This window comes from Temnothorax americanus, unplaced genomic scaffold (genome assembly GCF_048541705.1).
Source record: "Temnothorax americanus isolate GAGA-0224 unplaced genomic scaffold, ASM4854170v1 Scaffold15, whole genome shotgun sequence".
NCBI lineage: Eukaryota > Metazoa > Arthropoda > Insecta > Hymenoptera > Formicidae > Temnothorax > Temnothorax americanus.
The window spans coordinates 2,598,516-2,625,059 of NW_027509286.1; the positions used below are offsets into that span (position 1 = coordinate 2,598,516).

A 26,544-nucleotide genomic window follows, 5' to 3' on the forward strand; every position below is an offset into this window, starting at 1 on the left:
CGGCCAGACTCGCTCTGGTAGTGGTAGATATTGAAAAAAGACAGAAATGACGCTCGTGTCGCTAAATGGAAAAGCACACTCTACACTCTACGATAAACGACGACCGCGCCGCGAGTTCCGCGAGTACGCGGCGAACTCGTCGAGCTGCGCGGCCTGCGCGCTGCGCCAGAGAGAGAGAGAGTTGGCGCCGTTGGCGGTCCTCGAAAACACGGCGCGCGCGGCTCCGTAGTCCGTGGTCCGTGGCGGTCTGGCGGATCGCGGGACGCGGATTTATCGCAGTCGGCGTTCGTCGTTCGCGTTGCGCGCCAGGGTGTCGTCGTGTTGCCGCGACGCGAGAAGAACCGAGTGTAGCGGTAGCGGTGGTCGCGTCGTCGGGAGAGCACGCGCGCGCGCGCACAGCCAGGCGAACCAAAATGGCTAATTGTCAGACTGGTTGACGGAGCAGGTGAGCGAGAGAGGCTCGCGCGATTTTTCCCCACGTCGTCGTCGTCGTCGTCGTCGTCGACGACAAGTAGGAAACGTTTCAAGGACTCGCTGTCTGCGGCCGAAGCCGCCTCTCGCGAAATTCGCCGTCGCGACCGTCGTCCGTCGTCCGTCGTCGTCGTCGTCGACGATCGTCGGATCGATTCTCTCCGCGCGAGTGCGACGACTGTGTGACGAGACGAGCGAGCCAGGAACTGGTACTTTCGCGAACGTCGAGAGTTCGCTGTCGGGAGTGCCGAGGCCTCGGAGTCGCGGCGGGACTGACGAACGAGGGAAAGAAGGCAACGTGGGACGACGTCGACGTCGAATCCAAGAGGTCGAGAAATCCGCGCGGCGACCGGGAATTCCCGCTGCAGATGCTGGCCGCGTAGATAAATTTATTACGCGCCGCTCAAAGAAATAACACGTTGTTGCCTGCCCCCCCCCTCCCCCCTGTGCCCCATCGCCTGCCAACGTGCGTGTCGGTCGCGGTTGTGCGCGCTGGGATATCCTTCCCCGTTCCCCCGCCCCTCCCCCTCTTTCCCCCCTCGCTCCGCGCTCCTTTTCTCCTACGTGTTCTCCCTGTGTATATACTGGCTAAGCGCGCACTCGCTCGCGCGGGAGAGAAGTGATGCATAGAAAATCTTTCGGACGGTACGTGCGACACGTGTCTGTGTGTTGGAGCGCGGACGTCGGCGGCGACGACAGGACGAGGCGGTGGCGTAGGAGCAGGAGGAGGTGCGTATACACACGCGCGCGCGCGCGAGAGATCGGGGTAACGTTTTTACGTGCACGTGCACGTATGTATGTGTGTATGCTCGTCCGCGCGCGCGCGCATCGTCAGGTGCAATATCTGTCTTCTCTCTGGTACAGTGGTATTTTTTCCCCGATAATATACGCGGCCCCGATGTACACACCGGTGTGCAGCGTGACACGGCGCGGCGTGACGTCGCGCACACACACATACATGCGCGCTCGTGTACGGTGGCCATAATGTCATCCCGAAGGCTGGTTCTTAGTAATTTTACAAAGGGCTCGCTCTTCCGTGAAGTATACGGGTAATTTATTGCGGCACGTTTTTCCACAGGCGATACCCGTCGCTTCGGACCGCGCTGCGCACGCTGGCGTACGAGGACGGCCGCCTGTGTTGGTAGACGGCAAATCCACGCGCGCGCGCATACGTAAACACCCGCTCTGTCTCGCTCCGTCTCTCTCTCTTTCTCTCTTTCTCCTCATCGCGGCGCCCTGGGGCCCACCGCCGAGCAGCATGGCTTCTGGTGCATCCTCCTTGGACAGCGCTGGGAGTAGCGGTGAGAGAGAGTGACAGTTTTTATTTTCAACTTCTTTTTCCGCGGCGAGAGAACGGCGGCCACGCTCTGAGGCTTCGCTCGACAATGTCTAACGTCAGCGTGTCATTGTATTTTTAATTGCGAGACGTCAGGACGACGCGTCGTCGTCCTCGGCATCGCCGCCGCCGCCGCCGCCCGCCGCCGCAGAAATATTTTTATCGGAGAATTAAACGCCCCGGCGCGCGGCGCTCATCGACGAGTCTCTCCTTGGGACGAGATGTAGGCCCCTCGAAACGTTAGTTTCGGCGCCCGGTACTAGATATTTTGTATTCGGGATGCGATCGCGATTCTTGTTTACTTGCGAAAAAAAAAAAGAAAAGAATTATTTTTGCGTTCCTCCGAGAAAGTGGCGTTCGTTTCTCGCTAGATGACGAAACGCCGGACGTATATGGATTTAAAAGAAGGCACAATAGATATCGTATCGTATTATTTGTAATAAATGAAATATCGCCGATAAGTTTGTTGGCCGAGGAAAACAATGAATCACGCTATGCCTACATGCGTGACCTAGAGTTTCTTTCCTGGTGAAAGCTAGCGAGACCTCCGATTATGTTGTTCCCTCTACTGTAACAAGCGTATCGGACTTTTGAATTTTATCGTGAAATTTTTACACGCTGTTCGGACGATTTTCGTACTTTTTAACTTCGTTTTACCTCTTCGCGCCTTCTCTGCGTCTCTTCGTTCGCGCCCCCTCTTCCTCTCTACCCACGATTAGTACGTATGCGTCTTGAAGTAATACAGGTGTTTATAATTAATTTTTCCAGATGGTGCACTCAACATGGGTAAGAGATATTTTTAAACGAGCGTTACAAAAATACACGTGCACATATAGATCCGTCCATGTACGTCGTACGTCATATTTCCAACAGATTTTTCTATGTGATACCTCTCGTTGCATCGTTACCTTTTTGTTTGTGGCACTGGTTGAGAAGGATTGAATCGAGGTTGTACACGCACCGGGGGGCAGTATGCGCAACGTACAATTTTATTTTTCACCAAACGTTTTCCGCATTCAATTTGTGTACCTATCGCAAGTTACGTAAAAGTCAAACGCGTCCCCATTTTCACACACGCACGTTACCGTTTACACTTTATATTGGATTACATCGATTATTTTTCTGATGTGTTTGCCGTTGGAATTGACACTTGTCGCATAAAACCAGAGGGGGATAGTGGAAGCTATGGCAGTGTTGGAAGCCCAGTCGGTGGCCCCGAATGTCGTAGCGACTACGACGGTTTGCAGGCTCAGTGTGATCGAGCGATGCATCAGCTTCAGCTACTTAGGCATAAGCACTCCGATACCATAAGACGGTTTGTTTTGATTTTGTTTTTTTACCTTGGTCTTGCTATTCGCCGCCCTCCCTTCCTCTCGGCGTCTTCCCGTCCCTCGTCTCTTTCCTCTTTTATTTCAATCGTGTACATACTCACACCTCGCGCATTTTTTTTCTACGTCACGCTTAAAACTTGACTTTCAGGCTAATTTTAAGTCATCTGCAAAGTAAAAAGAACACTCTACTGAAAAACAGGTGTGAGATTACTATGAAAGAATTGGAGTACTATCGGGGGCAACACATAGCAGTCATGAATCAACTGGAGGCCACGTCGCAAGAGAGCTCCTCTTTACGAGCGAAATATGGCGATCTGGCGAACGACAAGCAACGATTGGACCGGGAGGTCCAGGCCCTCCAGAAGGAACTCTCGGAATTGCAGCGCATGCAGAACCAGGAGGTTCTCGTCGCCGATGCCACGGGCAACGATGCCATGAATCAGCACTATCTCTCCGCGTTACGAAAGTACGAAGCCGTTAAGGACGAATACGATTCCCTCAGGAAACGATACGACGATTTGATAGCGTCTCATTCATCCGCCGTCAATAAGGCAAGTATATATCGATAAGCGTTATTCTTGTAACGCGACGTATATCGGTCGCGCGCATATTTTTCTGCGCATTGAAAATTACGATACGAAATTGCGCACTGTGTGATCGATACAGCTAGAGCTATCGCAAGAGGAAGCTAAAAGGCTGAAGAAGCAATACGACACCGTTCTCGAGGAACGCAACAGCGCCCTTCGCGAGCGCAACGGTCTCAAGCAGCAGTGCACCGCCGCAATTCGTCAGTGGGACATAGCGCTGAGGGAGAGGAACGAGTATCGCGAGGCGCTCGCCAAAGTGCAGCAGCAGCACGAGGAGGCGGTCAAGGAGATCAACCAGGCGATGATGCTGCGCATGAAGGCCAGCAAGGATATGAAACGTCTCACCGAGGAACGAAACGCCGCCCTGCAGGAATACAGCTTAATCATGGGAGAACGTGACACGGTGCACAAGGAGATCGAAAAGCTGGGCGATGACCTCACGCAAGCGTACACGAAAAACACGCATCTGGAAACGCAGAACAAGCAGCTCCTCGACGAGGTAATGAAACGAATAATCGAGGACGATAAATAATAGTGTTATTTTTACTCTTCCTTAGTGGTACTGTATTTCTTGTTTTTCCGATCTTGCCCTTAATCGTAATAACTAAACTCGTACCGCGACATTTCAATGGTATTGACGGTGACACGCTCTTCTGATGTCATTCCGATGTTGAAACGTTTAGTTGATATCGATATCGTGTCACGGACGGTTGCGAAACGAGGACTTGAAACAAATTATTGTACAACTAAGTTGGAAACTGTCGATTTGCGATTATCAGTATGCTTTTGTCGAGTATACCAGCCGAGTCTGTTGCTGTCGATACCTATATATAAGTTGCGCTTAACGTACCTAGTACTAAAAGGAAAGTGTCAAGATTAAAGAGAACGGTTATAACTATCGCGAGGATCACACGAGTTTATTTCCCAAAGTTAACGAATCTTATTTTCATGAACTGCTAAAGAAATTTTAAACTACCGATGTTTATTCGTACTGTTTTATCGAAATGAATGATATGTCGCTGACGTACAATCTGTTACATCGACGCCGTTTATTTGCAGAAGAAAACATTGTCTTATCAAATTGAGACACTGAAGAGGGAGATCTCTTCCGCATTGCAAGACAGAGACGAGGCTCTGAAGGTGTGTAACGAGTTACGGCAGAAATTCGGCGATTACTCCGAAGGTTCCAGCCGAGACCATAAGCATCGTCTGGAACTGAACTCGCTCAGTCACGAACGCGACAGCGTCAGCAAGGAGGCCGAGAAGGAGACCAACACGAGAGATTACGCGACGCGAGACAAGCAGCGCATGGATAACTTGGAACAGGCTAATTTGGAGTTGGATAAGCTCAGGAAATCCGTGGATACGCTTCAGGGGGAGCTCGAGGAGGCCATTCAAGAGGCCGAGGTGTCGAAGAGGAGGCGAGACTGGGCTTTCAGCGAGCGCGACAAGATAGTGCTGGAGCGAGAAAGCATAAGAACTCTGTGCGACAGATTACGGAAGGAACGTGATCGCGCAGTTTCCGAGTTAGCCGGCGCTCTGCGCGACTCCGACGACATCAAGAAGCAACGAAACGAGGCGTCCAAGGAACTGAAGGATCTGAAGGAGAAGATCGAGTTCGGCGACCATGCGTTGCGAACCAGTCAGCTGGCGCAGATTGACGAGAGCAACGACTGGGAGATGATTCCGATTCACGTCGAACCCGGCAGAATCTGCTTGGATTCGGATCGCGGCGACTTGGGACTGATTCTCGTCGGCGGCCGCGACAGTCCGTACTATCCGAACGACACCGGCGTCTACGTCGCGCAGGTGACACAGGGTAGCGCCCTCGACGGCAAGCTACGGGTGAACGATTGCATTGTGCGAGTGAACAACGTCGACTGTACGTCCGTGTCGACCCGCGTGATCTTAGAGACTCTGCGCTCGTCCACCGTGAATCCGGCGACGCTGATCGTGAAACGGCGTCGGATAACCAGACGATCATTGAGAACTACGCAGCTGTCGGTCGGCACAGTGCCGCACGGTATCACTCTAGAACTTGGAATCTACATCTCGAAAATATCGCCCGGCAGCTTGGCTGCCAAGGATGGAAACCTTGCCGTGGGAGACAGAGTATTAAACGTAAGTTACACGAAGCAATTCATCTCATGTCTATATTTCTAATTTTTAGATTAATAAATATTTGTAATAATATATACAAAAGGTATTGTACCATAAATTCAGTTGTTTTTATTTATAAGTTAAAAAATAGACTATAATATATTTCCATGTCTTCAATTTTCTATATTCAATTTTCAGATTAATAGTAAACCCATGGATACAATAACTACAGCGCATGAAGCGATGGCCATTCTGAACGATGATACCGTAGACGTACTGACGATCACAACGTTGAAAGGTATTCCGGTACCATCCGCCGCCAGTTCGGAAACGGTGGCGATAGACGGAAGTTTCGTCGCGGAGAAACAAAAGATGGTGAACAGCTGCTCGCAAACCGAGCAAGAGCGAATGATGCTGAAAGCCTCGTCGGACGATTACGAGAGACGATATTTATCGACGAATTACGCCGACCGCAACGTCTACAAAGCTGCGAAATCGGTGAGCGGCGAGAAAGCGAGCGGGATCAGCAACGCTTGGGACAACTTCCGGGAGAAGATCGACATAGTGCGTGGCCGCAAACACAGCAAGGAGCGCGACGAGAGCAAGAAGAAGGGTCACCGCAACTCTAGTCCGAACACGTTTGAGCAGGAGCAGGACGCGATAGCGGAGCTGGATTCGGTGATCGACAGCTACCACAAGAAAGCGAGCAACAGCAACAACGGCGTGTTGAAGCGCAGCAAGCGCCGCGGCACCGAGAAGGTCGAGAAGAACGGCGGCACGTGGCCGAAGGCGCGCGGCGGACCCCTCATACAAAATGGGACCGGTACTATATTGCACTCGCGAAAATCGAAAGAACGTTTCCCCCTCAGTGTACTCCTGCATCCACCGAAATACGATAACTATAATTACAATCGTATCTCCAACCCCATCCCTCTGACCAACTTTTCCAATGTCAATAATCGTCATACCGTTTACAAAGCAGTGGAGACCCCGCTACCGAGCTTCACCAAGACCGGGCAGCTCTTTAGCCAGAAGCCGTTGTTCACGCCGGCGGTGCAGTTCAAGGACATCCCGATCGACGGCGGCGGCAAGAAGCCGCCGTCGACGGAGTTCGAGAGCAGCGCGTCGGAGACCGGGCGACTTGGCTCCGCGCTGGCGCCGTCCGAGACCAGCATCGACTTCTCGGTCAAGTCCGGCGGTGCCGGCCGCGACGTCGACTCGTACTTCGTGAACAAACGGCCGCAAAAGTACACGACCGGCAGCAGTAGCGATACGCAGGTGACCACGGACACGTTGCAGCACAATCGCGTACACTCGCAGCTCTACTCGTCGGGAATCGGTGGCTCGTCCACGTCCGCCGCGTCGACCACCAGCGGGCCGACGTCGCGACAGCAATTGGCACCCGGTAACTTTCCGTTTCCCTCGCATCATCCGTACGCCGCGTCGTCGCACCTGCATCATTTGCATCCGCATCCCATCACTCAGCACCAGAACTCCCTGCCCTCGCGCTATCCCTCGCCACCGACGATGCCGTCGCCCGCGCAATCGGGCGAGTCCATAGGCCTGCCGGACGCGCGTACCTACTGTTTCGAGCCCCCGTACAGCCCCGGACCTTCGCAGACGACCCCGACCACTTACGGCCACCTGCACACGCCCTCCGTAGATCTGCACTATCACAAGCCACGTGCACTCCCGCTCGGTATACCCTGCGACACGTCTATCTACGGGCACGGATACGAAGGTGGCACATTGCCGGGCCGAAAGGAGGACCAGCGCATCCGTATACCGTCCAACACCAGCGTCACGTCCAAAAGTAGCGTTGGCAAGTTGTCCACCGGCAGCATAGAGAGAACCTCCGAGCGTGGCAGCCCGATGCCGACGTTTCACGTGGAGGTGTTGAGCCCGGGCACCGGCAGCACCAGCGGGATCGGCAGCAGCGGCGGCACCGTCAGAGGAAGCGGTAGCGGCAACAAGCGCGCCAGCATGCCGGATTACTGTTACTCGCAGCCACGCCCGGCGCCCGGAGAACTGCGGAGAGTCCACATAGACAAGTCCGTGGAGCCGCTGGGAATCCAGATCTCTTGCCTGGAGAGTGGCGGCGTGTTCGTCTCTACCGTGTACGAGCACAGCCTGGCGTCGCAAGTCGGCCTACAGATCGGTGACCAATTGTTGGAGGTTTGCGGTATAAATATGCGGAGCGCGACCTACCAGCTGGCCGCCAATGTTCTACGTCAGTGCGGTAACTCGATTACAATGCTGGTGCAGTATAGCCCGGACAGTGAGTAGTTTTTTTGCACAGAGAAAATAATGCGATCCTTCAAAAAGTGCACTTTTGGAATCTGTAGCATGTTCTCTTGAAAAGGCATGACTCGTGCGTCCATTCTCCGTCTCTCTCTCTCTCTCTTCTCCTCAATTCTTCCTCATTGGTAGATACTACAAAAAATCTGAAAAATGTTTCATTGTAATTTTTCAGGATATTTTTACTCTTTTAGCATTGACGTTGTTGGGGTAAGTTTTTAAATAGGACTTTACATTTTTCTTTGCAAGAATACACCGAGTTAGAAGGCTCGGAGTCCTCGAGTTCGTCGGAAGCCGGCGACGGAGCCGCAACCGGGAGTCGCAGCGGCTCGCCGACACCGTGCAACAGTCCGGAAGCACCGAGAAAGAGCACCGTGGAGACGTCGGAGCCTGTCGAGCCGGAACGCGATGCCACCATCACCATCGCCACCACCGCTCCCACCGTCACCACCACCGCCGCGCCCACCATGAGCACGCTGCGCGTCGAGCACATGCGGCCGTCTGCCTCGTTGGAGGTGAGAAGCACGCAGGAGCGAGAACGCGAGATGAGGCCCTCCGCGTCGTTGGACAACGCGTCATTCAACATCCGCAAACCGGAGCTTCGCAGCGCCGCCACCCTGGATCGGTTGAATCGTGCACAGATGCAACGGCAAAACGCGATGAGGAGCCCCACGCAGGAGGACCAGAATCGGAAGCCGCCGCCGAGTGGTGAGCCGCGGTATCTGCTGATTGAGACCAGAAAGTGCTCGAATCTCGGTATATCGCTGGTAGGCGGAAACGGCGTCGGTATCTTCGTGCATTCCGTTCAGCCGGGCTGTCTCGCCGAGGAGGCCGGCCTGTTCGCCGGCGATAGGATCCTGGAGTACAACGGCGTGGATTTGAGGCAGGCGACCGCCGAGCAAGCGGCGCTTGAGCTGGCTCGACCGGCGGACAAGGTGACGCTAGTCGCTCAGTACATGCCGGAGCGATATAACGAGGTGAAGGACAAGCCGGGCGACAGTTTTTACGTGAAGGCGCTATTTGATCGTACCGGCGAAGTGGGCGATAGCCTGCAGCTGCGATTTAGTAAGGACGACATCTTGTACGTGGACAATACCATGTTCAATGGCACGCCGGGACACTGGCGCGCCTGGATAGTCGATCAGACCGGTCGTAGGCAGACTTGCGGGATAATTCCCAGCAAATTTAAGTAAGTTACATTTGCGATGAATGATAATGGAATATCTAAAACGGAGAAAATACGATTGACAACGATATCGAAATTATTTAAATTATGATATACGTGACTTGTCTCTAGGGTTGAGGAAGAATTGCTCTTACGACGGTCGCTAGGCGATTTGGAACAAGACACTGGCAAACGCAGCGATACCAGAGCGAGGAGAAGTTTCTTCCGTCGGAAAAAACAGCAGCCACGGTCATCCAGCAGTAGAGACAGTACCAAGGAAATATCGCATCTTTCCACGGGACACAATTTGGGATGGTACAGCGACAGTGGATCGTTGAACGAAGATACTCTTCCGGCGAGTTATCAGCGCGTCGAAAGACTCGATTGTACGTATTGCTACCTACAATTCTTAATATTAAAGCGATAGCTCAATAGGCCATTTGAAATAAGCCTTTTTATATTCTGGTTGTAAGTATATAGTAACGATAGTTTTGTTTATCTTTAATAACAGATCCCACTTTGAGGCCCGTGCTGATCATCGGTCCGCTCAGCGAATGCGTGGTAACGAGACTTTTGCAGGAATACCCGGGACAGTTCACCAGATGTCTGGCAGAGGCGATGCATTGTTCGCAGTCGACTTTGGAGCAAGGATTACGCGACGCGCTCTACATAGATTATAGGAAAAAAGGCAGCTACTTCGAATGCACGACAGTGCAGGCCGTTAAAGAGATATGTGAGAAGGTAAATAACCAAATACAAATAGCATCATTGGATAACGATCAATAATGTGACAAGCAAGAATCACTTTTGGTAATATCGCTATTTGTTATATCGGATGATAATAACAAAAAGTAACTGGTATTGCTTAATGAAATATATCGATATTTATTTATGCTGTATTCATTGTAGAATACGCACTGTATTTTGGACGTGTCGATGGCTTCCATCGAGAGGCTTCACAGACATCAAATTTACCCTATCGTCCTATTAATCAAATTCAAGGATAGAACGCAAATTAAGGAGGTAAAGGATTCTAGATATCCGAGCGACAAAATCAGTACAAAGGCTGCGAAAGAAATGTTTGAACAGGCGCTCAAGATAGAAGCGGAATACAAGCATTACATCTCCGGTAAGCAAACTGTGTTTCCAATTTCATTCGCATATGTAAGAAATATATAGTTTATATACGGCCTGTTATTTCAATGATGCATACTACAGCAAATTAGCTTGACATATTTTACGGTCAATTATTCTTAATATTTTTGTTCTTCTTATTTTATTTTCGAATAAATTGTCAATTTGTTACAGTAAAAATTAAGAAAAATTAAAATATGATATAAATTAGTGAATTAATTAAAGCTTTAATAAATTATGTTTATTCTAATGTTACAATGTAGCAATGTACGTATTAACAATATTTCAGCCGTGATTCCGGCGGGCGTGAATGTGGCATATATATGCACGCAGGTGAAAACCTCGGTAGATGAGGAACAAAGCAAAGCGCTGTGGATTCCTAGAGGGGGTCCCTGACATAAAAGGGGGGGTCCCCACAAGCCGCAGTGGAAATCAATCTAAATTCCACCACGGGGGCCCTTACGTCGTGTACGCATATGCGAAAATCGCTGTGCAAAATCAGTTTTTTTTTTTTATTTATTTATGGTCTCTTGATTTCGCGGAAGGAGGATACGACACCCTCCACGGATGTTTTTGCTTAACGAAGAATATCGCTCAATTTGGTTGTGATAAGACGAATTCTTGTGAACCATTTTGTTTTAGCGCATTTAACTCGTTGAATTATCGCAGTAAAACAGGTACATACAAGTATTTCAGTTTTCGTCGCGTTTCTTTCAGTTATTATTCTGAAAACTGAATTATTTTACTGACTTGTAGTTATATGAAGTTTTTTTTCGCATTTATCCGCATCAGTATCAATGTCAGTGTCAATATATAGCTCATCTCTGTGATCACTAAATCTATTGACTAATCTATAGAAATCTAAACCTGTGGAAGCTATAAACTAAATTTATTTTAGAGAATTATTCCTCTCTCAAGCACTTTTTTGGAATTGACTATCTTGACAAATAATACAAGTAAGATATTGATGAAATATTGTGAAATTGGTGCTTGCCTTTTCAAGTATCTACTTGCTCATATTAATTGTCTGAGAATAGCAAACGAGAATAGCAGACGATCATGTTCAATAGTCAATTTGCTTCGATCTCCAATCAAGCAATGCAACGGGAAATGCGGTTAAAGTTAATGAAACCAATAATTCGTACGAGACCATAAATGGATCGTTATAAAAAAAAAAGAGAAGAAACACACTTGTCGTATTATGGCCCATTATAAATTTGGTGGATTGTTGATTAGAAAATAAGTTATGGTCGTTTTGGCGGCTATCACATTGTTAATTAACCCCTCAGACCAAATGGATGTACACATTGATGAAAAGTCGATTATTTTAAGTAGCGAAATTATGTATAGAAAAATATTAATATTACATTATATATATGATGTAATATATATATAAAAGAAAAAGAAGGCTACATGTATATAATTTATTTGCGCAAGTTTATATATTTACTAATTTTTCTAGTTTGTGTGTGTGTATGATTCAAGCTTCATGTATTATTTTATCTCTTTAACTGTGTAATTATCGAAACATTTTATCGCGCACATATTGTGTGTTAAACGGGTTTGAGGGGTTAAGGAATTAAGTTAGGGAATTGACTAGAGAAGAAAATGTCGACAGAGAAAGATGGAATTGACGCGAGCAATACTCCGTTTTTACCGAATTGTAAATACTTTTATCGAACTATAGTATGTACCATCAGCCAAACGTAGTCGATGAGATCGAAACTAACACTCGCGATTTAATCGTAAACGATACGCATACGATTGACTTTCTTGTCGTCTAAAGATCGGCATTTTTGCGGATTTATACCATTTCTATTTTTAAGCGAGCTATTCTTACACGAGCTTATATATAGGCGTTTCATACGATGCGGTTACACGAATTCGAGTTAAACACGCGAGTATTTTTAAAAGTGCATCGTGGATCGCGAAAGATCCGCAAGTATCTGAAAACGGATACACGTATCTTTGTACGTTCTAATAATATTATTTGTAAATACGATTTTTCTACAGTACCGAAAGATATATTTGATTTAAGGGATACTTTTTAAATCGTTGTAATTAATTTTACGATCGTTTAGTACATATATGAGTTAATTGTATCTGTACCTGAATCTTGATTTCTTCGTAATTTGATAGACGCGCTTTGGGGATAATAATTTGAACGTGATTTTTTTTTCAATGCAGTAAATGAGGATACAGAAATGTATTTATAAATATCCGTATTTATACATGATATGACAAGGAAAGAGAGGAAGAAACATTTTCTTCTTTGCTCGAAATACCTTCGAGATTACAAGAAATCAGCTTTTTCATCACGAATCATCTTACGATGCAATTAAATGCAGTTCGGTACTTGTGATAATACGAATAAATAATCATCTATGCGAACAAGTCGACGATTTAGAGGTATCGCGTTGCGTACCACGTAGAAAAGAGTGAGAACGAAGGAAATTACGGAGAAAATGCAAAAACGGGCTTGGTTTCATGCGAAATTTTGTTTTCAACGAGACAATATCTAGATTAAGTTAGAAGCGAGACCAAAAACTAAAGGATTACTAACGCTAATTCCTAAGGATTGTGATTAAACTTATTCGTACTCCGGTAAATAGCGCGTCACGTTTAATACGCAGAGAGCGATAGATATACTTTTTGATATATTCGGGGAGAGTTCACCCTGCGCGATTGATGGGTCTGTTTTCTTTTTTACGAGTCTGTTTTGTACTCCACATTGGATGGAAAAAGATAAGCTCTGAACTGGCGCAGGTCAGTTCAGCAATAGAAAACAGACCCAATGTTTTCTCAAATATTTCGCGCGCGATAGGATTTGCGCTTGTATTTAAATGTAACACATAGGGACCAAAAACATTGATTGGTGTCTTCAAAACGATACAAAAATGTGAGAAAACGAATCGTAGTTCATAAACGGAAGCTTTTCATGGAAAACGGACAACGCGAAAAACCTGACGAACGATTTCTAGCGAAATAGTTTTCTAGAGAAGAGATACTTTTTCTTACGAGTACGAGAAAAATATGTAACAGACACGTGTGTATGTACACGAGTGAAACTTGTTTTAAATTGAGGGCTCGAATCCTCGGACTCATTGCTCTCCTTCCAACGGACTGTTCCGAACGATGTTTGTCGTATGGCGAAAACAAAATTTCAATAGGTAAACCCGACGGTTCGGAAAGCGAAAACAAAGGCGGAGAACGAGGAAAGAAAGAACAAAGGGGAGAAATTTAAAGCCGTTGCAATTACTCTCTCAATCACAGCACTGTGATACACATAGTATATTACTTCGATGACATATCAACTTAACAATCCTTTTACATATAATATATATAATATATACAATATAAAATACATATTTTGAGCAATACTTATATAGACATGTACGTTATATACAAGTGTATAACAACGCACTCTCAATATTTTTCATCGTAAGCACGTGGTTCTGACGCAACAGTTAACTTAATGTATGCGCGAAGATGTAAGGTCAGCGATTTGTGGGGACAAGTCAAATCCAGCTCGATCGAAGCGGATGTACCATTAAATTGCAATGACTCGAGACTGATCGAGTTAAATGAGTCTCTCGCGTCTCGCTTAATGAAATCTCGAGCCTTACAGAACCAATTATTCCATAGTTCAAAGTAGTAAGAATCGTTGCGTGTGTTCCAAGTTACTTCATAAAGTCGAGCTTATCCTGTCCGCCAACAAAAGCGATGATCGCGCGGATTATCAGCACGCGGATCACGACTGGTCCCCATTAGTATTCTCCGCTGTTTTCTATGACGAACAACTTGCATGTGCCACCTGTCTCGATCGCACTAATCGTCCGGTACACGAAAAATAATAATCAGTTCTTGTCTGTCGCCGTTCTTGGAGCGTCAACTGTCTTCTCGCCGTATTAATCTAACTATCCTGTTGGTTTATATTGACTTTGTATGCACATGTGACCGTGAACCCGAGCAAAACGATGCACGTAACTTTCTTTTTTCTCTGCTCTGTGTCGTGAGGTGTGTAGACATACTGCACACAAAAAAAGTATTCAAGTATCTCAATGATATCTCTTGGATATCGCAGACTTTTACGTCTTTAAATATTTTAAAACTGTAAAACTTTTACTCGTAATCTACTATTGTAATTGATATTTTTCTTAAAAGTTTATTCGCCCAAGTAAATGCTCTTATTTAATTGCGATGAAGTTCCGATAGGCGTAAAACTGTTTTGAGGACACAAAGGAATGTTGTTCAATAGTATTATTTCTCGATCAGTATTTTGTATATTCGGAGAACGTAGAGATATACATATACGTGTTACCGTTTTGACACGAAGGCGATGTATCGTTTTGCCGGTATTAACGGGTTTTTTTAGGCTAAGCGAAAGATACTTGTCCGTAGTTTAAAGTGTGATATTAATCAATGCATAATCCGAAGACACGTATTAAGCATCCTCGTAATTCTTATACGAAGTTGTTCCCCGTTTATACGAAGAGTTTCGCGATTACACTAACTCGATTTATATTAATCGGATATGCAGGGTGCGTTCATTTCTCACGTCGACATACACATAGCTTGTCTTTGAACGTAGAAATAAATCGTGAACCGAAAACACGAGGACACTCGCGTATAGTTAAGAAGAGGATATACTGTAATTATATAGATATATCATTACTTTTGCAGGCGAAAGTAATAAGAGACGATACTGAAATGCCTTTCTAGCTGCGTGCGAAGAAGAAACGCCGACGCGAATTTAAGGTAGAGATCGTTAAAGAAAAAAAAATTGCGAACAACTCGAGAATCGACGAAGATCCCGTAAAGGAAACGTCTTAAGTCTAAAATATCCGAATCTTTGCAACGTTTTCCTGCGACGATTTCAGTTCGTTTCGTCGCGTTGTCTCTTTTGTAAACAGAAGAAAGTCAAGTCTAGCTTCTCTTCACGTGCATATACGTTAATCTCTTAATGTTATCGCGAGTTATGAAAGGAACGGAGTACGGTCGATTAGCTGCGCAGTGTACTTCTTTTTTGCAAAAGTATTCCGCTCCAATTAATCTGATATATAAGACGGGAAAAGCGCGCGGTTCGCTCTACGTAAAGCACATCGTCGTATTACAGACTCGCGTTATTGGCGATTGAACAAACACAGTGATCGGTAATTCTATTGCGGAGACACGCTAATAGCAATAAAAGTAAGAAACGCTGCCATGAAGGATCTCGGTGACGAGACGTCGCATATTTTTTGCCAACTTATTATATAAATATGGACGGAAATCTTGCGTATTGAAATTTTCGAACGACTGCTCATATCGTCGAGTTACGACGGGCTCTCATCGTTCCTGCTAATATTTACAACAAATTGTTATTCGATGATCTATACACTGCGTATTTCTCAGGCGTATAGTATATAGTTAACGGCACGGTTTACCCGCAATTGCAAAAACTTGATATCACAAGTCGACTTAAACTCAAGTTATACATTATAATTCGATATTATAAGAATGTAAGGAATTTCGCTTTTTTACATGATAATGAGTGCTAAAATTTAAAAGATCATATTTCCGAAAGTGAATTACGAGCATTTATATCGTTGATCTTGAAAAAACTAATTCTTTTCAACGATAAATAATAGAGTGGCAAACCAGAGTTAAAAACCAGAATATTTTAAAAAATTTACAAATGTATTAATATCTTCGAATATTAATTATAATTTTCTCATAAAAATTGTCGCTGTAAGTGTGCAATACAGCTAAAGGCATCTTTTATATATATATATTTTTTATATCGAAATTTTTCAATTTTACAAATCAATTTAGAAGAGAACGCCATTTACGGTCTGACAATGAGCTGGATTTTGGTAGCCTAATAACGTTCCCGTTTGTACCGCTTTTCAATTCCTTGGTAAGCGATCTCGTAATTTTCATCATGCAACATCTTACACATCTCGTATCGCACGAGCGTTTTATTTTACAAGTGCCTCAAGTGTCTTATCAAGTTGTCACGATACGTATACGGCAACTGGACTTAAATTAGTATTGATGGACAAAACAACGGTAAAATCTATCCAATAAAAATGCAGCTAACACACAATATAAGTTAAATTTTATTCAAGTGTGTAAGCGCGGTATTTTCATTCAGCATTATCGCGAGTGCGAAAAGATTCGACTAGTATGTATCCCATTCGATTCTTGAGCCTGCAATTGGCAAATATTCTTATTAGGCTACCGTGATTCAGCTCGGACTGTAAATGTTCTCTTCTAAATTGATTTGTACGACGGTCATACTTCTCTCAATATTGCTTTCAATTTTATTTTCTCATTGTACGGTCAATGATTAGATTTTTCAAAATTGACAGTGCATAATATAATATACATTGCTGATCAAACGATATATTTCTCAAAGCCTTTACTGCACGTATGACTTTGGGAAAAAATCCGGGCAAGGAGATATTTCTATTTATACGCGGAGGTTGATATACATGTGTGATGCAGTTACATACTTCACCGCTAGCTTAGCGGATAAGGGAAAAAAAGCGTCGTATAATAGGCAGCTCGGTAAGGCAAGTAGGCAATTTAGAGCTCATCGACAAAGTGCAATGATATGCGTCACGATGTGTAACAAGCGTAGCGAAAATTGCGATTGTGCCAAGAAATAGAGATATTTTTTATACGAATTGGGTATACACATACGGCCGGAAAGCGGCGTTGACTCTCACGACGGAACGAAAGTAGGGTAGACAATCTGGTTAAAAGTAAACTATTTCGCCGGTGCAACAGTGAATTGGACGTGCTCGGGATATCGCAATCTGTCCCGAACAATTCTTACGCTCCGAAAATGAAACGTCTTTTCCGTTATTAGAGTATGTAGAATCGCGTCTTCCTCTTTGCTCCTCATCCGCTCTTCCATATCTGTAAGAACAAAAAAAGAAAGTGAATCTGCCCTCCTCGTTTGTGAAGATCAGAATTTATTGGAATAGTTTCAAATATCTTTACAAATCTAGTTTATGATGTACATGTATTGTAAAAAGAGCGATTTTTATTGCAAATTCGATCGCCAATCGTTTTATTTTTTTTTTCTCGTCGATTTGCATACGAATGTAGGGGGTTGAATCGCTTTCTTTTAATTATGCGCGACAGTGCGTAACAGTAATTAATATGATACCGTTAAATTCTAACGAGCAGGCTCCAACGAGCAAAGTACCAGACATTTTTCGGAGACGTTTTATTTTCTTCTTCCTGCAATGGTTTTGATACCAAATATGTTTTAGCTGGTATTAATAAATATACTTACATTTCTGCATATGTAACGTTATTACATAAACGCATATATACGTAAACGCGTATATTCGCGAATATGCGTAGACATACAGAGGGTCGCGTATTGATCGGATCCGAAACACACATACACACTCACACATCCTGTATATGTATTATATATAATATGTACATATATACATATTACGACGGGATATGAAAAGTATAACGTTTGTAATACCGTGTAATGAATGTATGACAAAATAATCGGTATTATTGTTGAGTTACATTCAGCGCTACGCAAACGCCCAAAACAAAACAGGAAAAAAAAATAACAGAAGTATTAACGTTTTAAGGACCGTTGCTGTTTGTGAATCTTCTTCCTTGTAAGAACGTACAATATTGTCGGAGACATGTAAAGAGAGCGAGGAAAATAAAGTCGAATATAATGAAACAAATGCGTTATTTTTTTTTGTTGCGAATCCGACGAATTCTGTTAGTCATTAACTGACTGAATTATTGAGAATATTATCTGGTGCAAATAATGAGTACGGAAATAGAAACAGAGTATTAGCAGTTATAAAAATGGCGTATATTTTATTCACGAGCCTTTACCTGTTTGCAAAATTATGTCGAGTATATATAATATATATATTTTTTTGTTCAAATACATATATCGTAATGCTTGTAACACCTATTATAACAGTATATATTGCATGATATTGTATGATGAAGTTATATTTGCTGGTACGCGCAATACATATGCATAATTTCTTAAAATCTCTCAAAAAAATATATCGATTAGTGTAACACTAGTCAGAAATATGACAATTTCATTATTTCTTAAATTTTTTTAAAGGGGGGCATACACCCAGACAGGTTAAAGAATCGATTTTTCAATTTTTGCTTTTTCTTAGTGTGATATTTTAAGAATATTTTCCTAAAATTGCAAGTCAAAATTTGAAAAAATAAAAAAAAGTTACAGCATTTTAAATAAATAGGCGTTTGGATCGCCGCAGCACCGGTATTTGTCCCCCTTTAATTTACGCATTCCTCTATTCGTTATTATTCTAAGTATGTAGTAACCATGTCAAGAAAACCTATACCACTTAAATCGACGATGTTTTAATGAGTTTAAGTTCATATCGCCATCATAATCAAGTATAAAATTAAATACAGATCGCTAAATTTATATAAACCATTATACGTATATTAAGCAGTATAAATTTCTCTAAACGAGGATTTAGAAACAAATTATCCTAGTTTGTTATCTCGTACATTTCACTTATTAAAAATAACGTTATGTTGGACTGACAAAATTCTATACAAATTGTTTGATATGGCAAAGAAAATTTTCTAAAAGAAAATTTTTTATCTGCCATCCCCCATATGTGAACAGCACAAATTATTAATCAAATTTAATCACACTTTCCTTGGAAAGTAAGCAACATCGGAGGGACATTCTTTCGTTTACGAATAACTCTGTTAACTTATCAAGAAAAAATTAAATAATTTCAACAATATACACAATATACTTTATAAATATTTGTAAATACGCATGTCTTCTATTCTACTATAAATATGTGCCTACGTAACTTTATATATATGTATAGATAATTTCAACATATTAAATAGAAAGTGTGTTTTTTGTGAACATGTATAAAAGAGATATCAAACATCAACAATAAATCTAAAATCTCTGAATTAAATAGAGATAGGATCTTTAATTAAAAAACTGATTTGTACTGCACTCGTTAGAATTTTGCGTAGAGGATCTTATCTAGCGGGTCGCCCTCAACTTACGCGCGTGTATTATTTGGCGGCCGGCCAGCCAGAAGACAATTGGATCACGGGTAACGGTTCCGCGTTGGCGATTGCACCTTGATTCGTCGTTTGTGCGAGGTGCGCGGCGAACGCGACGTCACCCGAAATTCCAATGGCAGATCATAACAACGGCAGACGCAACAGCTGGGAAACTTGAACCAGTCGCTGAAAATGCCGCGGCACTCGTTGTTGGGGTCGTAAGCCAACAGCCGATGCAGCCGATACTGCTGCTCGCATCTGCATCCATCCCGGCAATACATTTGCTTGTTCTCGTGTCTGCGACAGAATTAGAGATTCAAGAAAAAAATAATAATGAGATAAGAATATAATGCACCGAAAAAAACTGGTATTCAACACAAACGTTTCGATATTTGTTTTAAATACTTCTCAACCTGAGAGATACGAACTAAATTATGGGTATTAATTTATGTTTCCTTCTTTCTCTTAATTTTTTAATCGCGAACCCATCATTGATATTTCTTGTTCAGGAATAACGACACTTACGTGCACTTCTCCCAATGGACATATTGCTCGAAGGGATACAGATTGAGGAGGGCCAAGACCTCGCCGCGAGTATTATTGGCCCAAAACGGCGCTACCACTTCCTCCTTGACGGGACAAGCGTTCCTACGCAAAATGATTCGATGAATCCTCTCATATTTCTCATTTGACTTCTCTGTATACATTGTATATATTGCATTTTATATGGGTTTTTTCTCTTTCCTTTCTTCTAAAAATTTCACGTTATTAGTTTTATATAATTCTTTATTTTTGTTCCTGGGTACTCGCTGTGGCCCTGTTAGATCATGACGTCAGAGAAATGATGAGAAATGACACGCTGAGAATTCTTGCGTGCCATTTCTCATCATTCCTCGTGGTCGCGGCGAGTCCCAGGAGCTATAATTAAAAATTCTTTCTGTTCTTATTTTTTATTTCAATAGTTTAAGAACTTAGTTTATTACACAACTACGAAACGGATTATTTATACTCACATTCCTCTAAGCTTCAGCACCGGCTGCTCCTGCTGATCCTTCGCTGCATCTTGATAAAGCTGTCCTCCAGTATTTGCCGATGTCTCAGCCATGCCCGAAGGCCGATACTCAGGACGTGGTCTGAACTGTTGCTGTTGCTCATGACTCGCTGCGATTATTAGTTCTTCATGTACTGTAATCTTTGTAGCAGCGCCAAGCGTTTCTTTTTCCTCCTCCTCCTCTTCCTGATCAACCAGCGATTCCGTAGGAACACTCCTCGTCGTCCCAGCTGGTTCCAAGGTTGTGTCTTCGATCGTCGTTTTCTCTGAATACGCTACCACTTCTGGTTCTGGTTCCTCCAACTCCTCATCGATCCTATCGTTCTGCCCGGGAATCTCGTTAATGCTGAAATTTTGTTCCTTGACGATCTGAGCCACGGTAACGCTCGGCGATGTCGATGTCGATATCGGCATCGTCGTCGTAGTTGTCGTGCTATTCACCACAGAATCACTATCAGCAACCTTAATTGTGATGTTCGAAAACTTTGGGGAAGTTGACGTTGCGGAGGTTTGAGTCTTGACCTCCTCCATGCTCGTAACGGTAGAAGTAGACACGGGCGTCGTTGAGGACGACGCACGCGTAACGAGAGTCGTGGCGCTGGTCGACGTCGAAGACGAAGTTGAAGAAGTAGTCTTCGTGCTCGGAGGGGTGGTTGAACTAGTTGTCCGTTCGGTGGGCCTGAAATGCGGCCTGGTGTACTCGCTGAGCTTCGAGAACTTATTCATTCGCTTGGCGATAGGATCGTTGAAGGAACGACTGGTGAATCCGCGACCTTCATACTCGTTATCCTTTGCCCGATCGTCGTCGATAAATTCGTAATCATCGTCATATTGGAATTGTCTGAAAATCGCAACACACAATTCTTATGTATAAAAATTTAATTACGTATAATCAAATTTGTCTGCCACGATAAGTCTGCATTTTTATTTTTTAAATTTTGATTTTAAATTTGTAATCAATGAATCCAAAAACTTCTATACTAAGATTCTGCAAAATTAAAAAACATTTGTGCGATAAAAGATTAAGATATGTTAAAGTCATATTTTGAATTCAAAGAGAGAAACGACTATCAATGAAATATCGTCCAAAAGAATTGCGAGAAAGCTACCTCAGATCGTCGGCGAAATGATGATAATACTCGTCGTATTTTAGCTCGATATCGTTCTTTTCGAATTCCGTTCGGAGAACACTGATGTAATTCTCGTCCCCATACATGCGTCTCATCAACCCCTGATTCTCTTGCACAAATCGGCGTACCGCATGCCTGCGAACGAACAGCAGAAACATAACTCTGTGGTGACAAAGTGGATAAGACGGCGCAAATCTTCTTTTAAAGAACTTTAAAAATGTGTAGAAACTAATATAAGTTTTATTTCAAGTCTCAACCGAGACAATGACAACATTTAGAGTTTTTAATAAATAAACGAATTAAAAAAGATCAACAAGAATATATCTCGTGTTATTTTTCATTTTTAAAGTGAGATTTTTCTTATATAGAATTCGTTGCTTTATTTCTCTATCTATTCTAATTTTTACAAAGACAAGTGGAACGAAAAAAAAAAGAGATTGTCTGACCTAGGTTCAAGGCAAAATTTCGTTGATAAAAAAAAATAGCGGATCTGGATGAAGAGAAGCTTATGACTATTACCAAAATTCATAGAACTGCGTAACGCACAAATTGCAGATCTGCAGCACAAGATTCTCGAGTCAGACCAAAAAACTAGGACAAGTGCCAGATGGAATATAATACGTACAATAGCGGACGCCAAGGCGGCATTTGAAACAGCATTTCATATAATTACACAGGACAGGAAGCAACAATGTTACAAGTATGATATATATAAATGCTCATACACTCAGTCCTATTACTCGTGCCCGAGCGTGGTGACTTCTCTTCACATACATGTGTTGCGCACGTGGATTATACACATTGTATATGGAACCTACAGTTTAACGCCGATTTCGAACGGCTATATTTTTTAGAGAAGTTCTCTTTTGGCAAGACATACTCTCGGTGGTTTGCCATTGCCTTCCGAAAAAAGAACGAGCTAATATAAATTTACCGGGAATCGAACCCGGGACTTTTGGTTCAATAGACCAGTGCGCTGTCTACTAGGCCACGCTCGTCCTCGAAATTTCGTTGATAATATAAAACGTTTAAAATAAAAAAAGAAGATAGAAGAGACGGAGAAGGATTTCAAGATTAATCACCGCCCGAAAATTTCAAACATCGAGGAGCCTTTGATCGACTTTGATTCGTTTACTTGGACGATTGGCGACGCCAAAACTTTCGCCGCGGACAAATCGAGCGCGCGCGTGAGCGTATACGAATGTCGGGCGGGCGAAAGTCTCTCGAGGAGAGATCAATCGCTACGAGCGGAAGAGACGAAGCGCAAATGAGACGAAGTACCAAGGATAAGAGCTACCGGCGATCGTGCACCAGTTCTGTTGGCGAAAGTCACAGGGTAAATCCTCGTGGTGCGCGCGTCCAGCGCGCGAGTATGGTTTGCTGCAAGCCGAGGAAGCGTCGTATCCGAACGTGCTCGGCCCGCCGCCGCCGCCACCACCGCCGCTCTGGCATCTCGTCAGCTGCAATGCAATCACCTGCAATCACACGAATAAATTATTGTCGGAATAATAAATTATTTTACGACGTAATGGACATAATGGGATCTTCCATTACTCGCTTCACTTCCCGAAAAAATTAACGAGACGAACGAGAAAAGGATGAAAAAAAATCGACAAGAGTTCATAACAAAAACATTTAATCTTCTGAATGAGAGGTCGACGTTAAAATAAACATGGAATTTTTATCTTATTTCTTTCTATCCTTAGTTATTTTTACAAAATTATCGGTAATTGAAAATGTATCTATTTAATATTTATTCCCGAACACACACACACACACACACACACACACACACACACATGTTGCTTTAATAACTAAATAATTGCCACATGTGAAACACGAAACTGTCTGTAAAAGATACTGATGTGTGTGTTTTAGCATGTAACTAACAAGGAACATATCACAACTGTCTGAAACCGATTTGATTCTCTTCGAAATTTTTAAACACAAAAATCGGAGTTTAAATGGATAAAATAATCCTTCAAAGCTTCTATTTTTAATTTTAAACAATTATTGTCGAAATGATAGATTAGATTTAAAAAAATATATATATATATGTATGTGTTTTAATGGTTTTTTAAATGTATTTTATAACTGCATATTTAAATTTCCTGAAAATTCAATTCTTTTGTTGATCTTCAAACTACTCTTACTCTCATCACTATTTTTATGAAGTTCTTACTTCTATGAGTCTTTTATAATAGATTTTTATCTGTTATGTATGTATTTAACGATATATTTCAAGAAGAATCAATCGCAGTTCCGAACAATTGTGATATGTCCCTTGTAAGCTTAGAACTAAACACCCATATCGATATCTTTAACAAACGGTTTTTTTGTACTCTATATTTAGTGATTATTTCAATTTAAACGGTATACAACTGAGACCAAAAATAGGAACAGAGAAAGAGAATAATCAAACGACACCAAAATCAAATTCTCGAAGATTGGGTAATGCTTAAAACAAATATCTGCCGTCTTCTATCCCAATTAATTCGTTTCTCACAAGAAAGTTGTACGACACTCCGTTCACTCGCGTTCGCGAAAGAAAACAAGGATATATATATATTCGCCGTTCATTCAAGCGCTCACCTGAAGAACGAAGGGCGCGATCGCTTTCATAACTCTGGACCCGCGGGATCCGTAACAGCCGACCGACTCGCGTTTAAAACTGCTCCCCGCACGTACCCACGCGTAATCCACCCTGTTTAGGGCGCGCGAAGAACGACAACGATAACGGCGGCCAGCGGCTGTTGGTCTCATTGACGGCCTCGACGCGAAGATGCGACGGATGCGGCAGAAAACGTGTGCGACGGAAACGACGGAACGAAGGCTACATGACAGACAGCGGCGCGCACCTGCCTACCTACCGCGTGCAAACAGGCCGCTTTCATTACTGCCCGTAATCAGCCGCGGCCCGGTCGACCGTCCGCCCATGCGACGCGCGACGAGGCGACCCGTGACGATGCTTCTCACGTGGAAGAAAAAGTGTAGCCCGCCAGCTTACGGGAGAGAAGATGCTATACGCGCGGCAGTGGCGGCCGACCGTCTCGCCTCGCCCACGTCCTGCCCGTCCTGGCTCTCCAGATTCCCGATCGAACGCGGAATAAATGCGACTGCGATCGTTTTCAGACGAGATCTCCTGAAGCGGAAGCGGCTCGAAAAAGAGCTGTCTCATTTAGACAACTGCAAGTAGAAGAGCGAGATTAGCTTTTAAACTTTGTCACGGTGATGGGGCGATAATTTCTCTAAAGCTAAAGATATACCGACCACCGTTTTATTTTGATTTTCTACGACGGAGAGATAACGGATCTTCTCTCCGTCAAAAATAGAGATACGTACGAGGTGCGGGACTGTCATTTGAACCTCGCGTATCTTAGCGTCGATGATCGAACAAGCGTCGCGCGTATTGGCCTTGCCGGATATTCGGCCCTGGACGAAAGGAGAGTCCGCGGGAGAGACGCGAAATGAAGAGGACGAAGGAGGAAGGACCGAGAGAGCGCGACTTCGTCGAGAGTAGGTCACGCCGGTGGGTACCGTTATAGTTGCCGCCGCCGATCTGTGTCACGGGGACCCCGCCAGTGACGTAGCCTGGGTGCCAACTCGGTTAATCCTGAAACGGAGAGAGAACCTTGAGAGAACGCTCGCGTTGTCCGGAGCAACGCACTTTCAAGTATTCTGAAAACTATCTGGGACGTCTCGAGGTTGCTCATCTCGCGCGAAGAGACGCGAACCCTTCAAAATCCCTTTTAGGGTTTCCGGGATGATTCGAGGAGAATACTTTTGACATCGTCTAGGTAGCTTCGCGGTCCTGTCGACGACGTTGCTGTCGAAAATTGAGCATCAGCGGTGGCGACGAGATATCGGCGACATTTGTTCCTTAGCGAGGGGGAACAGCCTACGCCGCTGAACGAGCATCTACACAAAAAGACACGCTTGGGATGGTCATAAATAGCGATTTAAGGTTTACGGCGAGACCAGCCGCGCGCGAGCGCAAGCGCGATTACCCGCGCGGTCTACTAACCTCGAAAGCACTGTCACTGGACAAGTGACTCTTTCACTGAATTTCCTCGCTTTTGAAGGCGCCGCGTTGCGCCTTGTTCACGCCTCTTCTGCATGTTTCGCTTTTGAATGCCTCTCGATCGCGAACGATCGCCGACACACGCGACGACGGGGCCGAGGGTCCCGTGGGCCCCGAAGGCCGAGGTTTCAGTTCTTCCGAGGAACTTTACCACGTCTTGCAGTTATCTTACAATTCCGAATACGTACCTTGTGAATTTAGCGAAAAGACGCCCGTACGATGTCTTCGAGACAATGTCTTTTGAGATCTTGCGTTTTACGTTCTCGATTTACAACGTAGACGTTGTGTTTTTAAAGTGCGTCTTTAAAAACGCCTCATCACGTGGGATTGTTTTTAGCGCGCGTAATTTCGGTCGGTAATACAGTTTAAAGTTTATTCATAATATACTACGTTTACGCGCGAGCGTTACTTCTGTAGTAACTTATTACGATATATTACTCGTTTACGCGGAGTAAATTATCGCAAGTTACTACAAAATCCCGTTTACGCGAACGAATTATCGTAAGTTACTACAGAAGTATTAACGCTCGCGTAAACGTAGCGATAGTCGGATAACCAATCACCGAGCCGTATTAGCATTCTTTTATTTAATTTTTCTATCGTTTTGAAAAAAAAAACCGATTTTTTAAAGAGATAAATACATATGTCCCACATTTTGATGTAGAACACAACATAATATATTAAAAGCGCAACATATCAAAATTATAGGAGAAAACTTTCGCGAGCAGGTTCCTCGTGAGAATAAATGATAAATCGGTACACCACAATTAATAATATATTTTGTAAAACAATTTGACGTGACAATT

The 26,544-nt window shown here is 43.9% G+C and overlaps 2 protein-coding genes across 15 annotated transcripts; one reads left to right on the plus strand and one right to left on the minus strand.

Annotated features, from left to right (window-relative positions):
* The first annotated feature begins 173 nt into the window (after nucleotides 1–173).
* Dlg5 (MAGUK family member discs large 5) lies at nucleotides 174–17,654 on the plus strand. Of its 3 annotated transcripts, XM_077401720.1 has the most exons (13): nucleotides 174–1,200; nucleotides 1,550–1,772; nucleotides 2,576–2,593; nucleotides 2,975–3,122; nucleotides 3,338–3,689; nucleotides 3,805–4,224; nucleotides 4,785–5,846; nucleotides 6,024–8,103; nucleotides 8,373–9,312; nucleotides 9,421–9,674; nucleotides 9,800–10,029; nucleotides 10,198–10,417; nucleotides 10,712–17,654. In XM_077401720.1, the coding sequence occupies exons 2-13, from the start codon at nucleotides 1,730–1,732 to the stop codon at nucleotides 10,816–10,818; spliced, it is 5,874 nt and encodes a 1,957-aa protein (XP_077257846.1). In that variant the 5' UTR covers nucleotides 174–1,200; nucleotides 1,550–1,729; the 3' UTR covers nucleotides 10,819–17,654. The 3 variants fall into 3 exon arrangements, with proteins under 3 accessions (XP_077257846.1, XP_077257844.1, XP_077257845.1); XM_077401718.1 differs by lacking the exons at nucleotides 174–1,200; nucleotides 1,550–1,772; nucleotides 2,576–2,593; nucleotides 2,975–3,122; nucleotides 3,338–3,689 and having other exon boundaries at nucleotides 3,730–4,224; nucleotides 6,024–6,648; nucleotides 6,805–8,103; XM_077401719.1 differs by lacking the exons at nucleotides 174–1,200; nucleotides 1,550–1,772; nucleotides 2,576–2,593; nucleotides 2,975–3,122; nucleotides 3,338–3,689 and having other exon boundaries at nucleotides 3,730–4,224; nucleotides 6,024–6,648; nucleotides 6,808–8,103.
* Nucleotides 17,640–26,071, minus strand: Spz4 (Spaetzle domain-containing protein 4). Of its 12 annotated transcripts, none has more exons than XM_077401734.1 (9): nucleotides 25,682–26,071; nucleotides 25,439–25,575; nucleotides 25,195–25,270; nucleotides 24,665–24,843; nucleotides 22,939–23,132; nucleotides 21,637–21,792; nucleotides 20,490–21,368; nucleotides 20,002–20,124; nucleotides 17,640–19,773 (listed from the first exon to the last, which is right to left on the minus strand). In XM_077401734.1, exons 4-9 carry the CDS (start codon nucleotides 24,833–24,835, stop codon nucleotides 19,521–19,523), a joined length of 1,776 nt encoding a protein of 591 aa, XP_077257860.1. In that variant the 5' UTR covers nucleotides 24,836–24,843; nucleotides 25,195–25,270; nucleotides 25,439–25,575; nucleotides 25,682–26,071; the 3' UTR covers nucleotides 17,640–19,520. The 12 variants fall into 12 exon arrangements, with proteins under 12 accessions (XP_077257860.1, XP_077257859.1, XP_077257857.1 ...); XM_077401733.1 differs by having other exon boundaries at nucleotides 25,325–25,575; XM_077401731.1 differs by having other exon boundaries at nucleotides 24,665–25,270.
* Between the last annotated feature and the right edge of the window lie 473 nt (nucleotides 26,072–26,544).